The sequence below is a fragment of the Dendropsophus ebraccatus genome, chromosome 2 (assembly GCF_027789765.1).
Source record: "Dendropsophus ebraccatus isolate aDenEbr1 chromosome 2, aDenEbr1.pat, whole genome shotgun sequence".
NCBI classification, from domain to species: Eukaryota; Metazoa; Chordata; class Amphibia; order Anura; family Hylidae; genus Dendropsophus; species Dendropsophus ebraccatus.
This window is the reverse complement of record NC_091455.1, coordinates 29,160,410-29,178,304: the sequence shown is the minus strand read 5'-3', so window position 1 is coordinate 29,178,304 and position 17,895 is coordinate 29,160,410. Positions and strand designations below refer to the sequence as shown.

General features: G+C 42.2%; 1 protein-coding gene across 1 annotated transcript in view; it reads right to left on the bottom strand.

The window, feature by feature from the left end:
• Nucleotides 1-2,357: 2,357 nt before the first annotated feature.
• ANGPT1 (angiopoietin 1) overlaps nt 2,358-17,895 on the bottom strand; it is a 219,659-nt gene continuing 204,121 nt past the window's right edge. Inside the window, exons 8-9 of the mRNA XM_069957200.1 lie at nt 11,210-11,340; nt 2,358-3,665 (exon numbers count right to left, since the gene is read on the bottom strand). Coding sequence (XP_069813301.1) covers nt 3,505-3,665; nt 11,210-11,340 — 292 coding nt within the window. The 3' untranslated portion in view covers nt 2,358-3,504. The remainder of the gene's footprint in view (nt 3,666-11,209; nt 11,341-17,895) is intronic.

Here is a 17,895-nt window from a genome sequence, read left to right as displayed (position 1 = left end):
CTTTAATAGATACTCATTACAAAGAACTCAATAATAAAACAGTATACAATGGGCCTCTAAGGGTCTTATTCCACGGGACGATTATCGTTCAGATAATCGTTAATGATAAACGATCTCAAAGGACCGCTATCGCAAACCACCTGAAATCTTTCACCCAATTACACGGAATGATGATCTTTACTTATGATCGTTCTTGCAGTCGTCTTGCCGTCGCTATTGTGTTCGTCTTATCCAATGCAAACGATTTGCGAACGGGCAACGATAAAAATAGGTCCAGGTCTCTGCTATTCAACCGAGCGATTATCGCTTCGTTCCGAACGATTTAATGATTATCCGAATGATAATCGTCCCGTGGAATATGTCCCTTAGTCATTCCGCTGCTAAGAGTTAAATGCTAAAAATGTTACCGCCTGCAGCCAACACTAGAGAAAGCTTATCGCTTATGGTGTTATTATTAATTCAGTGTCCAAAAAGTATGCAGTCCGTCCCTAAACTCTATCTCATGTAGTAGCACCGGAAACAAAATTGTATGGACATTCACTTAAAAGGTAGCTTCACATGTCCCAGATTTTCAGATCACAGTACCAGGATTCGCAGCGGATTTCTCTGCAAACTCGCAGTGTGAAATCCGCTGCGAGTTTGCAGTGAAATCCGCTGCGAATCCTGGTACTGTGATCTTCAACTTTTATTCCACTGCGAGTATGTAACCACTGCCCCTTTAACCCCCGTCACACGCAGCATACGTTACCTGTTTGGCGCCACGGCTGCATCCAAGGCTCCCGTCGGTCCCACTCAGCTAATCGTTGCACGGCCCCACTGCAGTCACTGATTGGCTGAGCGGGACCCACAGGAGCTGGGAGCCTCAGATGCAGCCGCAGCACCGAGCAGGTAATGTATGCGGCGGGCGGCGGGGTGTTAAAGGGCCCGACATTACATACTCGAAGATCACAGTAGCAGGATTTGCAGTGGATTTAAAGTGACACTGTCACCCCCTTTGTGCATTCTGACATCTCTACACAGGTGTAAAGGGTAAATTTAGCAGTTTTCATACCTTATTTCGTATCATACGTCATGTTGCTTGTTCAAGTAAAAAGTGTCCTTTTATCAACTGCAGATTGTATTAAGTGGGCGTAGCCTCGCGGCATTAGCGACACTTATCCCCGCTCAAAACGGCACTGTTGAGCTCGCCCCCTTGACGCCCATTGGTTGGTTGACGTAAAGGGGGTGGGGTCTAGACCTTTCGGCCAGCCTGCTCCAATGGCCGGCGAGGGGCGGGGCCCACTTAACACAATCTGCGGGTGTGAGGTGCAGCGCTCTTTTCTCTCCTGTATTGATAAAAGATTACTTTTTTCTTGAACAAGCACCCTGACATATGATATTAAATAAGGTATGAAAATTGCTAAATTTACCCTTTACACCTGTGTAGAGATGTCAGAATGCACAAAGGCGGTGACAGTGTTACTTTAACTGCAAACTCGCAGCGCATTTCACTCCGGTACGTGTGAAGCTACCCTAAAGGGCATCTGTTATAAACCAGCACTGTATACTCCATAGTACACAGTGTGCCACAGTCCTGTTAAATTATGGGCACCAATTAAGGTATTAGACTGATTAGCTCAGGAGATTTACCAAACTGGTGTAAAATAGAATTCTTTTAGCTGCCCCAAGCAACCAATTAGATTCCACCTTTAATTTTCCAAAGAATCTGTGAGGAATGAAAAATGGAATCTGATTGGTTGCTAGGGGCAACTAAGACAATTCTATTTTACACTATGTTTGATAAATCTCCCCCTTAAATTCCTTATTTCTGTACCCAAGTGGCTACAATCATGTGATTCCTCTAAACCAATCAGGCCCAGAGGCCCCATAATAAACATATGGGGGAGATTTATCAAACATGGTGTAAAGTGAAACTGGCTCAGTTGCCCCTAGCAACCAATCAGATTCCACCTTTCATTTTCCAAAGAGTCTGTGAGGAATGAAAGTTGGAATCTGATTGGTTGCTAGGGGCAACTGGGCCAGTTTCACTTTACACCATGTTTGATAAATCTCCCCCTTGGAGCCTTGACTACAAAAACATTCTATCGATAGTTACTGTGTTATGATTGAATAGGATGAGGAGCCTAAAATCTATCACTCATGTTGGCCCATAACAATGATACCATTACTTATTGTTACTTATACGTATGATGAAATAACCAAGAAGGTCTTGTTACCCTTTTAGTGGCCTGCACACTATTTTAGAGCTACGCTGTACATGGATACTATACTATAATGGCGTCTGCCACACATGATTATACTACATGTGACTTGAGGTTTTCTTAACCATAAAAAAAACCATTCCTATAAAAAAAAAAAACATTTTTTAATTTATTGTGTAGATTCCAAAAATAAAAACCCTTCAGAATACATAGTTAATTTAGAAGACGTATACTTAGATGGTGGTTTTGAATGTCACATTTTTTTCTCGTAGCTGTTCCTAAAATATGCATAAAATACATCATACACCCATAGTTCATACATGGATACTAAGGCTTAACAATAGCAAACAAAGCTAGGAAAACACTAAAGGATAAAAACAAGTCTTTACATTGAGTTTACTTTGCGTACCATTACAACCTTTTTTTTTTTTTTCGCCAGTACCATAATACTTCTGGTTTGTTTAATGAGAAATGAAATTACCGTTTCCGTTTAATATTTGTGCTAACATTAATTGTTTGACTACATTTTGTGATGTAAAAATATATGTAAACTATAGAAATATTAGGATGTTTTTTTTTGGTTGTTATTTCGTATATACATGTTAAAGTTGTAAGATGGTGCGCTTTCCCTTACAGAGTCTATGAGGGAGAATATGTTTAGGTTTTATGGCAACCTACGGAGATGTAATAACTTTTTGATTGTTACGCAATTACGCTTTCTATTGTTTTACAAAAGACTATAGATGAACCTACAAAGTTGTCAGATGGTTCTTCAAAGCTTGTTCATTGGTTAACTAGCACCTTTGTGATGTGTCTAGGCTGACAAGACACAATAATGAAAAAAGGCACATTTTTAGGTAGAATAAAATAGAACAGTTACATTTCCCGATAACATAGACGGTATACTGTGGAAATCCATAGAAAAGTCCTGAATGTTCCTATATGAATTCTTTTTCTCTCTCCACTTTTTTGATTACTGGAATAGTCGAGTCTTTAAATCCTTGAAATCGTCTGTAAATCTTATTGTCCATGCAATTTAATAATTTCTTATGCCGAGTTCTTGGATAAATCAATGAAAATGATGATAATGATCTCGTAGAACACGTCCATAATGGATCGACCAAATTTTGAGCTATTTGCCGAAATCCCAGCACCTCCAATAATGAAGTCCAGCCAGCAACCCGTGATCAGCAATCCATACCAAACAGCCCTGACTTGTGGTTGTACGGTAAGTCACATCTTCAGTAATCCAACTGAGAAACTTCCCGCAGGTATCTCCATATCATCCTCCTGCTCTTCTGAATTAGAAGTCCAATGGCCGAATCATCATCGTTGTTGAGCGTAAAGAGTAACTTGGACCTTTGAAGTAATGCCACTTTATGCCATTCAACTTCCCATGATTTTGACCAGCGGTGTAATACATTCCGTTAAGATTGGAGGGACCACAGGCATCGAACCACCAACCTAAGTGAAAGAGAAGAAAAATTACAACATGGTCTGTTATAGATCTAAATAATCTCACCTGTCTGTGCTCTCTTGGTGTCTTCTCCAGGTCTCCAATGTCTTCAGCCATCTCCAGCCCATTCATCACACACTGACTGAGACAGGACACTGCTGTGGCCAGTGATTGGCTGAGCAGGCTGTCACTCTTGTCACTGGTTGCGGCGGTGTCTTGTCTCAGTCAGTCAGTGCTTGGCAAGAGACAAGAGTGACAGCCTGCTCAGCCAATCACTGGCCGGAGTACTGTCTCATCTCAGTCAGTCTTAGTCAGTGATTGGCTGAGTGGGAGAGTGACAGCCCACAACGCCAATCACTGACTGACTGAGACAAGACTGTGCTGCAGCCAGTGATTGGCTGAGCGGGTTGTCACTTTTGTCACTGGTTGCGGCGGTGTCTTGTCTCAGTCAGTGGGTGGTTGGCAAGAGACAAGAGTGACAGCCTGCTCAGCCAATCACTGGCTGCAGTAATGTCCCATCTCAGTCAGTCTTAGTCAGCGATTGGCTGAGTGGGCCAATCACAGGCTGACTGAGACGAGACTGTGTCGCAGCTAGTGATTGGCTGAGTGGGCTGTCACTCTTGAGACAAGAGATGAGTGACAGCCCGCTCAGCCAATCACTGGCCGCAGCACTGTCCTTTCTCAGTCAGTGATTGATCGTCAGCAGGGGACACCGGAGAAAAAGAACAATGGCGGAGCACAGACAGGTAAGTACAGATGAGTGAATTTTTTGAACTGCACTAAAACAGGCTAACGTCTCATATCACTTAGCTCTTTTAGTGCGATTTGTTCAAAGTTCAGTTCGGACTAATCCGAACTTTATGTTAAAGTTCGGCAAACCTGCCCAACTGAACTTTTGAAAAGTTCACTCATCTCTACCTATAATCTCTACCTAAAGAAATCTCTACCTAATGGTGCGTTCACACCTACAGGATCTGCAGCTGATTTTCTGCAGCAGATTTCATTTAAATAACTGAACACAGGATCAAATCTGCTGCAGATCCTGTAGGTGTGAACGCACCCTTAAAAATTATTTTTGATTTAATAAACTCAAAAATAAATAAATAAAGCAACTATGATGTTTCAAACATCTCAAAGTTTCCATTTTCCTGTTGGTTTCTGAACTTTCAAACTCGGCTTAGTAATAATGAAAAATTATTTTCCCGATAGAAAGACACAACAGTGTTTGTCTCTGTTTCTAATAAAACCAAATATGCCTTGTTTGGACCCCAAGTTCCAAGCTCCCAGTCTCCACTCTTCGTGTGGAATTTTTTATTTTGAGGTCATTCATCTACAGTAATTTGATGGAATATCATTTATCTCCTTGGCAATGACAAAGGGCCGGTGAATTTATGTGGACACTGTATGTGAGCGCTGCCCATTGTGTTAGGGAAATATAATTCAGACATGTCAGCTCTGATCTCCTAGATAATCCATTTTGGATTCCATCTTCTAAGGTAACACTTCACAATGAAGTCCATGGAGGAAGATTTATATCACATTATTTGGCTCCTTTTTGTTTCTGTATGTTTTGATTGCACAATAATGGCCATTGGACCGACAGCAAGAAAAAGAATAGTTAATCCTTCATTGATGTGAAGACATCAATTTACAACTTCTCATATTAAAAAATATTTTAGGAGGTTAAGTAATAGTCATATAGTCATAGATATCAGACATTTCTTGGCTCCCATTTCTCAGTCGGCCTCCATGTCATGTCTATGGGACTACTAGATTCCGTCTCCCAAAGGGATTCAAGTATGTTGGGCTGGTTTTATTTTTCTTGTTTTCCCTTTATTTTATTTTTTTAGTTCTCCGAGAATAAATGGCCAGAAACATCTGACAGCTGCTAATCTTCCATCGTCTTTAGAGAGAAGTCATCCACAGGGTTTTTCTCCTGTTGGTACATCCCTTTTATTTTACCTATTACACCACATTAAAGGGGCTTTATAGTTAAAAAAAAAACAAACAAACATCAACAAACAACTATTGATAGCCTCTCCACAGGCAGGAATGAACAAGTGAGTTCCTATCCCTCTGTAGCAGTGGATGCAACCTTAGCTCTTATTCATTTTAATAGAAGCCAAGGCAGCAGTTCCCCAATGTTGTCTCCATTCCTGTACTGTGTACTGTGGGTACAGAATGGTTTCATGCAGCTCTGTTAATGGAAAAATCAGCAATGTTCTTTCAGTCTTTTTTAATATATTGCAGCTGGTGCATATAAAATAATAAAAATGTTATCCATACCTGTCCACGCTCCCTCTGTGTCCTCTTCTGGTGTCCCCTACTGACTACAGAGCCTCCACTTCTGAGACAAACTCGTCTTAGGAGTGACAGCCCGCTCAGCCAATCACTAGCCGTGGGGTGATCCCTGCTCAGTCAGTGATTGGCTGAGCAGGCTGTCACTCCCAAAATGAGTTTGTTTCAGAAGTGAAGGCTCTGCAGTGAGCAGGTAACACCCGAAGAGGACACCTGAGGAGGACACAGAGGGAAAGTGGACAGGTAAGGAAACCTGTTTATTGTTTTATATACACCAGCAGCAATATAATAAAAAAAGGTTGACCGCCCAGCAACAGCAGTAGTAGGAATAAAAGGAATAGTTGTAGCAGCAATAGGAGTATTAGGCCCCGTTCCCACTGAGCAAAGGTAGCGGAATTCCACGACGGAATTGTCCGTTGCGGAATTCCGCTACCTTTGCTCAGTGGGGCCTAAGTAGTAGTAGGAATAATTATAGTACTACTTGCCTACTAATATATTTTTTTTATTGTGACACTTATTGGATTCCTATAGTTTGTCTAAGGTTTGAAATACTACTACTACTACTACTACTACTACTAATAATAATAATAAGTTATTTTAATATTATTGTTATTATTATTATATTATATTATAATAACGTTATTTTAAAAAATTCTATCGTTTTATTTTTTTAATCCTTACATTTTTTTTAGTTAGTCTAAACCTAATTTCACAAGTGTTACAAAGCTTCCTTCATTGTTCTAACCACAGTAATAAAATAATAGCATACGCATGGCGCATTGTGTGGGCTTGTATACATAACACTAATATTTATACAATGGTTCCTGATTATATAATGGGTCGGAGTATAATAGACCCTGTGATGCAATATTATAATACCTAGTTTGCCTAACATAATGTACTGTTATCTGTACCGAGCCCCTACCATAACACAATACATCACTGTACACAACGTGATGGAATACATTGGTTCTATGGCCTCAGCATATAGTACATCAAAGAGATTTCTGCCAAGTGTCTAGCTAGGTCTAAGTAGCAGTGACGCGGGCCTGCTCTCCGTCCATCAATACCCATAGTTATTCCTCTGCAGGGTTTGTTATTCACTACGTGTATGCTATTCCTCACCATGCGGCCAGGCCGGCTCTGCAATTACACATCTGAACACTTCTTTAGAGTTGTACAGGCTAATTGTTGTCTTGACTTCTAGGGAAGGACTGGGTGCCATAACGTACTTAATGTCAGGCATCCGGAAAACATCATGTCTATTGAGCTTGAGCAACGCGGTGCAGGGCATTTAGTTTAGCTTTAGATGATTTGGATCGGAAGGGGGGGGGGGGCTTTTATATAGTATAAATATGAAAGAAACTTTGTTACTATATTTATTTCGTTTGGCAAAAAAATCCACATACATCCAAGAATAAAAAAAATGGTATAGTAGCAACTGAGTCTTTTACTATGATTCACAATTAAGAATTACTTGTCCCCTATCTTCAGTATATGACAGTATGAGATCTTGGGGGTATCTGACCTTCGTGCCCCCCTGGGATCTCTCTGTTGGTGACCTGACTCCTTTTCCTTTGTTATGAATCAAGCCGCCGGTTGGCGCATGAACCGTGTCTCCATTCATGAACTTCTACAACCCCCTAAACCCTGGGGGCGAGGATCTAGTTGTTCAGGCCTCAACCGATCATTAGAAAGAGCCAGAAGAAGCACTCAGCTATGCGCATCACTGCAGTTTTTGGCTAGCTGCAGGAGACAGTCTCTTATAACTTATAATGTAGAATTACCTTCTCCGAGACCTGTAACATAAAAGGCAGTGAAGCAGGGAGTGAATTACTTAGCCGAGAACTTCTCCCGGCTCAATCTAATACTCAGACCCTGACTGTCCAAAATTTTTGACATATTTTTAGGGCATATCAAAAGGTTTTCTCGGTGACAGTGAAGTAAAGGATCCATAAAACAACGGATACCAGTGTCACAAAATTGACCACGCTCTTAAGGCCCTATTCCACGGGTTGTTTAGAGGAGCAATATCGTTCGTATTCGGCCGATAACGGCCGCTACGAACGATATTCGTTCCGTGGAATAGAGTGCAACGATCAGCCGACATCATTCATGTCGGCTGATCGTTGCAGTCACTTGTTTTTCAACCTGTTGATAAACAAGCGACTGATATAGCAGCGATCTGCAGCCGTCGCTCAGTTGAATAGGACCGTCGGCAGCAGATGCTGCTATATCCTATGGGCTGCCCGGACGATCAGCGATCCCCCGGGCAGCCCCCCCCAGCAGCTCCCCGCCGCCCCTCCCGCACTCACCCGCTCGCTGACGCCGCATTGAATAGCGGCGGCAGCGAGCGGGGAACGAGGAGCAAACGAGCGCTAATAGCGCTCGTTTGCTCCTACAAACGACTCGTGGAATAGGGGCATTAGTTCCCCTGAAAACAAAAGAATTGGGCATGTTTAGAGTCAGGAGGTCACCCAACATGGTCAGCCAATCCCACCCTGCAGTTTTGGATGACACGTAGTGTGTATGGTTGACTTAAAGGGGTACTCCGGAAAAAAAAAAACAGAGCAGGAGAGGTTTTCTATAGGGATTTACTACTGCTCTGGACAGTTCCTGATATGGACAGAGGTGGCAGCAGAGAGCACTGTGTCAGACTGGAAAAAATACAACACTTTCTGCAGGACATATGGCAGCTGATAAGTACTCGAAGACTTGAGATTATTAAATAGAAGCAATATATATAAATCTGTATAACTTTCTGACACCAGCTGATTTAATCTTTCTTTCCGGAGTACCCATTTAAAAAAGTGTATTTAACCTTAGAAAAAAGAAAAACTTCTGCCATGTCATAGAGACATGTGAGAACTTTTCTGTGACTGATATGTTGAGACTGATAGGCTTCTCATGGTCACTGAAAGATGCAAAAACTATCTGCTCATTGGTGCCTCTTGACAGGTGCCATTTTAATGAGATGTCATTCCCATCACCAGTCAGTGGTATTAATCTTATGGCTGATCGCTGTGTACTAGTAAAGAATGAATGTGTTGCCGTCCCTAGAGGTCGTATTTTTCTTTCCCTTCTGCTTCGGGATTAGAGGTCCATCTGTATTACACCCCGTGTATATTTGCTCGCGCTCACATCTGTCACTGACTACATCAGCATCATGTCAGATAGAAGGACTAGCCGCGGTACCGAGGGAATTCTCCATCGGAAATGCTTAAAAAATGATTATGGTGGAAGTGAGTGAGTTCACGTCAGTGGCATCGGACTGCAGGAAAATCCCTGAAAATGGCCGCATTTCTGCGATAATATTAAAGCCGATCCGCTCTTCAAAGTCGATCCCGGGGAATGAATAACACCATAAGTAATAATGTAAATGTTTATTCTCTCCTCCCAGAGACATTTCTCAAAGTCCTTCTTCCAGATGAACGATAGGAACTGGTAATGGCACATGACGGCGGCCAATAAAAACACTAGATGAAGTCTATAAGAAACAAAGGGACTGTTGTATTAATCACTGGTAGAACGTAACCTCCACTTACATGGTGCCGGCTATATATATGGGCACAGCTGAGGACTCGATAGTAATAATTTACCTGCAGCTTGATAACAGTCTGGGAGAGGATAGTACAATGCCAGCATTGAGGTGTTCTCCTTAGGACCATGTAGACACAAACCGTCAAGTAGGTTGATTTTCTAGCTTAAAAAAGTCCAGCAATTTTAAAATTCGGCAGCTGGCAGGGCGAGGGGGGCTGGGGAATTGATTACAAGTACGAACTTATTTCTCCCTGTGCCCGCGGTGTGCAATGGGACCGGCCCTTGGACCCCCGCCGGGCTGTGGCAACTGCCTGTTGCAGCTGATAGACTGGCCGCTCAGCCAATCATTGACTGGGGTGGAATGCGGCTCCAGCTACTGAGCCATTCAGTCCATCAGCCAGGACAGGCCTTCCCTGAGTTGGGATGTCATCACAATTTGGGCAAAAATGCCTTTTAGCAGGGGTCCCTGTGCCGGTCCCGCAGCTCACCACGGGCACGGGGAGAGGTAAATTCCTACTTATAAACAATTTTCCCCCGGCTACCGAATTTTGTGGTGTTGGGTTACTACAGGTGGAGCAGTATATATTGTGTGCTGTGGTGTTGGGTTACTACAGGTGGAACAGTATTGTGTGCTGTGGTGTTTGGTAACTACAGGTGGAACAGTATATATTGTGTGCTGTGGTGTTGGGTTACTACAGGTGGAGCAGTATATATTGTGTGCTGTGGTGTTGGGTTACTACAGGTGGAACAGTATATATAATGTGTGCTGTGGTGTTGTGTTACTACAGGTGGAACAGTATATATTGTGTGCTGTGGTGTTGGGTTTCTACAGGTGGAGCAGTATATATTGTGTGCTGTGGTGTTGGGTTACTACAGGTGGAGCAGTATATATTGTGTGCTGTGGTGTTGGGTTACTACAGGTGGAGCAGTATATATTGTGTGCTGTGGTGTTGGGTTACTACAGGTGGAACAGTATTTATCGTGTGCTGTGGTGTTGGGTTACTACAGGTGGAGCAGTATGTGTTGTGTCCTGTGGTGTTGGGTTACTACAGGTGGAGCAGTATTTATCGTGTACTGTGGTGTTGGGTTACTACAGATGGAGCAGTATGTACTGTATATTTGGTGTTGGTTTATGACAAGTGGAGCAGTATATATTTCTGCAATGCAGTGTTGGTTTACTACAGATGGAGCAGTATTGCTGCACTGTGGTTCTGGTTTATTGCTGGTCTGTGGTGCTGGTTTGGTGATACTAGAAGATATTATGCTTACTATATGGCGGTATTTGGAACTGTTTGGTAGTATGCGTTTGTTGGTGAGTCCGCAGCACTCTCTACACTCCCTGTGTATATTCTGGTGTCAGGTCCTGCTGATTCTGAGAGCAGCACAGGGCACCATCTACCTGAGGGTCGGCCCTGGAAATGACTGATGGCAATAGACATCAATCTTTTATAGTAAACAGGTAGAGAACCATTAAACACGACAGGATACACAGGGTCAGATTTTGATGGTAGCCCAGTATATTTGGTTGTTGCTATGCAATAGTCCAGACCTATTGTGCCTAATAATTTAAAGGGGTGATCTGGAGAACAGAAGGCTTTAGCCATCCTCTGCTCCCCGGACAACCCCTTTATTACTAAGTAGAGACAACAATGCGATCAGACATCTTGACCATAGGTGAGAATACACATTGGCCCCATTATTATAGTGTACTCACCCCCGGTTAGCATCAGCGCACACTTGCACATACAGTTGTCATTATCGGCATCCTTTGTGCTGAAGTCCGCCCCGTGCAGGATCAGGCTGCTTTGCTTTCCTGCTGTTCCGCTGTGACCTTTCAAGTATAATCTACAACAAACCGGAAAACAAAAGAAAGATAAGCTGTTTTCTGTATAATTAGAAAATAATGGAATTTTACCTCAAGTTCTGGTAAAATAAATGAACATACCGGACAGAGAAAACTGGCAATACTGCAAGAACTGCGCACAAACAACACATAACAATAGCTCGCAGCAGTCTATTAGACTTAGAACTTTAGATTTGTTTAACCTGCGCTGTAATGAAACAATGAAAGGAGATGACGTTTATGGCAATAATAAAAAATATATGAGATCAAACAGGACTAATAATAATAATAATAATAATAATATTTATTTGTATAGCGCCAACAGATTGTAGATGGAAGGTGGAGGAGTAACCCCTAACAACCGGTCCAATGCCAGGTCTGATTCTCCAAAAGCCACTTGGAATTGATGTAGTAATTTAAAAAAAAAAACAAATATAAAAAAACAAACAAACAAAACAAAAACAAACAAACAAACAAAAAAAAAAAATAATAATAAAAAAATATATATATATATAATAAAAATTGGCAAGCATTTCCTATCGGCATACATAATCCCATTTTTTAAATGAATATTACATATGTGCTAGACGTAAATAATTCATAAATCCTATTAAGGACAATGGTAATATTCTAATAAACCTTAACGGGAATGTGGTCTCAGAAAAAGACCTACAGTATGTTATACATCTTTTAAGTACTTTTTGGTGATTTTTTTCTCTCTAATTTTACAATTATAAAATAATCCTGAAATCTTTCAGTTTTTATTATTACCACCAAGCCTAATCCTAAAATGAGACTTCCTGTTCTGTCTGTGATGATAAGGAGGAGATTGCTGTAAAGTGATCTGTACAGCATTCTAATGAGAGTAGACACCACAATAAATGATGATCACAGCTCAGCCGTCCCCTCCCGGTGTACTGAACCCTGCAAAGGTCAATATGCCCATGAGGGTTTCCTGTAAAGCACATCTCTAAATGATGGTAAAAAGAGCCCAGGCAAAATCTTTGTTTTTGTGTTTTCCCCCTTTTCACTATCTATATCTATATACCACGGCCCATGGGCCACATGAGGCCCTCTGAGGCCGTTTATCCGGCCCCCGCCTTGGCGTGGCAGAAACTCCCTCTCTCCACCTCCTCTAGGGGGCGCCCGGCCACCCAGACTCACAGCATCATCACAACCAGAGACAGCAACACCCCCCCGCGGCAGGTACAATAGACCTTGGACCTCCCACTCCTCAGCACCGCCCCCCTCTCCCCTCCCCCCAGATCTCACCTCCCACATCAGCCTCTCAGCAGAGGGATCCTCCAGCAGGCACAGTAATCAGTGTCGGACGGGGCCCTCCCCCACTCCCAATCACCGTCCAACAACTGGGGCCCCCAGAGTGATGCTGTCTGTCCTCAGTGGGCCCCAGTGTCGGACGCTGTGGCAGGTGTCAGGCCCTTTTGTCGAAACCATGTCCCGGGAAGCTCCGCCCCCTGTCGGCGCAAGTGATGTCACTGATGCACAGCAGGAAGAGGAGTCGCTGGGGGGCAAGAGAAACCATACAACTGAGAAGTATAGCTGTTTTTTTGTTTTAAATACAGATGGAGGGGCAGGAGAATGATGGAGGCAGTAGTATGGTGATGAGGGGCAAAGGGTTGAGAGAGGAACTACTATGATGATGGAAGGGCAGGAGGATGAAGGGGTATTAGTATGATGGGGTAGGAGGAGGATGGAGGGGTAGTATTATGATGATGAAGGGGTAGTAGTATGATGATGGAGGGGCAGGAGGATGAAGGGGTTGTAGTATGATGATGGAGGGGCAGGAGGATGAAGGGGTTGTAGTATGATGATGGAGGGGCAGGAGGATGAAGGGGTTGTAGTATGATGATGGAGGGGCAGGAGGATGAAGGGGTTGTAGTATGATTATGGAGGGTCAGTAGGATGAAGGGGGTAGTAGTATGATGATGGAGGGCAAAAGAAAGACGGGGGGTAGTATGATGATGGGGGGCAGGAGGATGATGGGGGTAATAAAATGATGATATGGGGTGCAGCTGCATCATATGGGCACAAACTACCAGTATATACAGTCATTCAGAATGCTATCCTCCTTATCATCACATACAGGATTACAGTGAAATGTGACACTTAAGTATAGATAAAATGGGATTAGGATCTCACCTACTCCTTCTCTCTGCACAAGTCAAGTGCACAAATCCCCATAATAACTCAAGGCATGGCGCTTATGCACACAGAGGTAAAAAAAAAAAAATAATAATAATAAAAAAAAAAAAAATTATATATATATATATATATATATATACACACACACATCTCACAACTGTAATGGTTGTGAAAAACTTTATTCATTTGTTAAGGTACATCCTCTTTAACCTGACACAGGGATAGAACGGCGCCGTATACGGGAACCGGGCCACGGTTTGAAAAAAGGACCGCGGCACCGGCTTCCCTGTGACGGCGCCGTTCGATCCGTGGGTCAGTTTAAAAGAGGATGTACCTGATGGTACATCCTCTTTAATCATCATCATTTGCAAAATATTATGGAAAGTTAAGGATATCTTAGTAACATATTATTGTAAAAAGAATACAAATACCAACTGGTAATAATAATGATAATAACAACAACAACAACAACAACAACAATAAAACAACAACAATAATAATAATAATTATAATAATAATACTATTACAATAAGGCGCATACTACAAATAATTATATTACACATATAAAAATAATACTGCTAATAATAATAATTGTTGGCATTGTTATTAAAAAAAAAAAAAGTCTGACAATCCTAAACTCTTACTAAACTGTAATTATGATCTTTGTTCCTATTTCCACTTATATACAGTTTATGTGATTTAGTTTGTGGTTGTACAGAGCGTGAAGCCCTCTACATACTTTCTATATCCTTTGTGCCTCTCGGTTATACACACATTGCCTGCCGTATGTTGATCTTTTAGCTCTGAGTAAAGACACAACGTGACGATGAATGTGCGCTTCGGTGACCGTGTTGTGTATTAAGAGTTTAACAATACTCATTTTTCACTGGAGACAAAACAAACAGCTTTCATGGTGCTGACTGAAAGGGCTTCTCAGAGTCCTGTATAAAAAAGGCGCAGTCCTCCAGCATAGAGTCAGCATCATCTGTCTACAACATGACTACATGGACCAAGCATAACAAATAGTATGTCACTGACTGCTACACAACCAGTAATTATAATATAAACACCTAACAGAAGGCAGCGCTGCAATCTCTACTGAGATACTGAGATATATTCTCTAACATTGTCTTTGTATAGAGAATTCTGGGAGCCCGATGTATCACTAATTCTACAGTACAGTAGGTATATAATGGGCACCACCTTGTTTTCTGTAACCATTACAGTTCCCCAATCAACCCAAAAACTTCCTTAGAGCCACTTTGAACCAATGTGTTCACTACGGCATTAAGCTAAGTTCACACAACATATATTTTCAATTAATACGGCCGTTGTTGCAAATTCCAACACAGGCCGTGATAAATTGATAATATATATTGCATTGAAGTCTATAGAATATACACATAGAATACACTCTGGCCGGGATTCCTTGCGGCCGCATGAAAAACTGACTGTGCAGACAATGTAAAGTGCGGCTCCGGCCACATTTTACATTGTCGACTATGGTGAGTTGGAATGCGTGCACACCGGAATGCGCCTGCATCCCAATTTAAAGGAAATGAAGTGCAGTACCGGCTCGGATGAAGTTCACTGACACTGGCCGATCTGTGACGGCCAGTGTCTTAGGTTGTGTGAACCCGGCCTTAAAGTGATTTTCACCATGATGGCAGTGTGATGTCTGCTGACATATAGGATACAAATGCACATGTTTCATTATGATAAAAAAAAAAAAAATATTGGTTTTTGGACTACAGCCAAAATATCATGTAAAATTTTAGACACAGTGCACAATCCCAACAATAAAATAAAATAAAATAACTACTACTACTACTACTACTACTACTACTACTACTACTACTACTACTACTACTACTAATAATAATAATAATAATAATAATTACAGGGCACCAGTACCAAGGGTTAAATAAGTTTACAGGGGGTACAGGGGGCCATAGGAAGCTATCTTTGAAAGAGGAGAGGCATAGAGAGCAGTCTGTGAGATGGGGGTCAGAGTCCAAACCTTTCCTATTAAAGATGTGATCCAGCGAAAATCTTTTTCTTTCAAATCAACTGGTTTCAGAAAGTTAAACAGATTTTTAATTTACTTCTATATAAAATTTCCAGTCTGCCAGTATTTATCATCTGCTGTATGCCCTGTAGGAAGTATTATTTTCTTTATAGTCTGACACAGTGCTCTCTGCTGCCACCTCTGTCCATGTCAGGAACTGTCCAGACCAGAAAAGGTTTTCTATGGGGATTTGCTGCTGCTCTGGACAGTTCCTGTCATGGACAGAGGTGGCAGCAGAGAGCACTGTGTCACACTGGAAAGAATACACCACTTTCTGCAAGACATACAGCAGCTGGAAGACCGGAGATTTCTAAATAGAAGTAAATTACAAATCTATACAACTTTCTGACACCAGTTGATTTGAAAGAAAAAGATTTTTGCTGGACAACCCCTTTAAGGGGGCAGTGGCACGCAGTATTTATAGTGTGTTAAAAAAGGATTTTTAAGCAAAAATAGGCAACAACAAACAATAAAACATGCATTTTTTTTAAATGCACATGTCTTATATTTTTGAACAATGCTAATAACTTTTATTGCTCAAAAGTGCAAAACGCATTAAACTTTTTTGAAAGATTTCTGCTCCGGTACACAAGATACATCAATTGAACGTGAAGAATTTTTGTTACTTGTTGTTGTGAGTTTTTGTCATATACTAAATAAAAAAAAAAAAAAAAAAAGAAGTAAAAAAAAAAAAGATCCTGCAGTATTATTACAGTGACACCAATGCTAAAAAATGTATCACAAGAGAGGATATCAATAAATGCAGAGCATAGCGGCTAGATCTGTGTATGGGCCGTTTTATGCTTTTTTATTTTTCTACTGCTCCAACTTTTTTGAAATCCAGAAGATGAATCGGAGCCTCTCCCGACATCCTGACACCCCCTGCCATAGCCTAAATAGGAAAGCATCCGAAGTAGAGCAGTGTATTCCCCATATGTGGATGTAATAGAGCTTGTAACTCATTTGTAAGACACAGCGTAGCAGGCGGTGAGAGATGGCAGGTAAAGAGTCGGGGGTGCTGACACCGCCTATTAGCGGGGATCGGGGTTGATCAGTAACATGCCGTGTTTTGACACCAGTAAGGAGCAGCTGTAGGCGCTGTACTCCTCGGTATTATTAGCCCTCCGGATAATCCCAAATGTTTATAGAAATCTGATGTGTTGGTAGCAGTAGTAAGACATTAGGGCTTAATGGCCTTTCATGTCCATTTATTTGTACTGACACAGGCTGCGACGACACCATTCAGACCGAGGCCGAGGCGTTTTACTGACTACGCGAAGACTTTTACTTAGAACAAAAATAATCACCGATTTACGAGACCAGACAAAATAATTCACAGATCAGCTGGTGTCAGGTTGAGAAATAGCAGTGCCTTTCATTACTGCGGGGGCCTAATGGTACGCTCGCCTCTTAAGAAGGTTCCCCTTGTTTATTTTTCAATAGACATCAAGCGACTAAGTTATGTGAAGTAAAGGTTTGTGCTGCTGCTGGCATCTGGGGGCGTGTGGGCTGTCATGTGGAAGCTGTTCTTATTGAAAACAGAGGCCTAGTAATATAAGGTGCGGAGATAGTCATCTAAGAGGGGTCCTTAGGCCTTCTCACATACAAAGACATCAATATTTAAGATGGAGCCTGAAAGGTGGTGATGGATTTGAACTGGGGACCAAAAAAAGGAAAGTTTAGAAAAAGTTGCATTGGATTTTCAGACTGTCTAATGCACAGGTGTCAAACTTGCGGCCCTCCAGCTGTTGCAAAACTACAATTCCCATCATGGATGTCCAGGCATGATGGGAATCAGGGGTGTAACTACCACTATAGCAGCCATAGCAGCTGATATGGGGCCCGCTGCATCAGGGGGCCCCATGGCCTGCTCCTGCAATACGCTGGGCCCCTTGAGCCATCATCATTTGCAGCACCGGGTGGCCCTGCTGGCCTCCCGGGTTTTGCAAATGTCCCTTAAACTGCAAGCACTCCTGACCAGCCCTTGCAGTTATGTTGTTATGACTTCACTTGACCGTTTAGTGGTCTGTCGGGGGGGGGGGGGGGGGTTGCTATGGGGCCCAGCTATTTCTAGTTACGGCTGTCCTCTGACTGCTAAACAGATCATATCAGGGGAGAGAAGGATTGGGCATGATGGATTCAACTGCCTGATCCTTTTGTCAGTTATACACATAAGAATAGTAAATGATCATTGGCAACAGTGGACCCCCCCCCCCCCCCCATAGAGAGCGGACCATACAAGTAGTAATAAGGAGAGAATGATAAACTGTGGCTGGACCCCTATGGCACCTGCCTGTCGGCTGGGGGAACAGAGGATCAGGCAGTA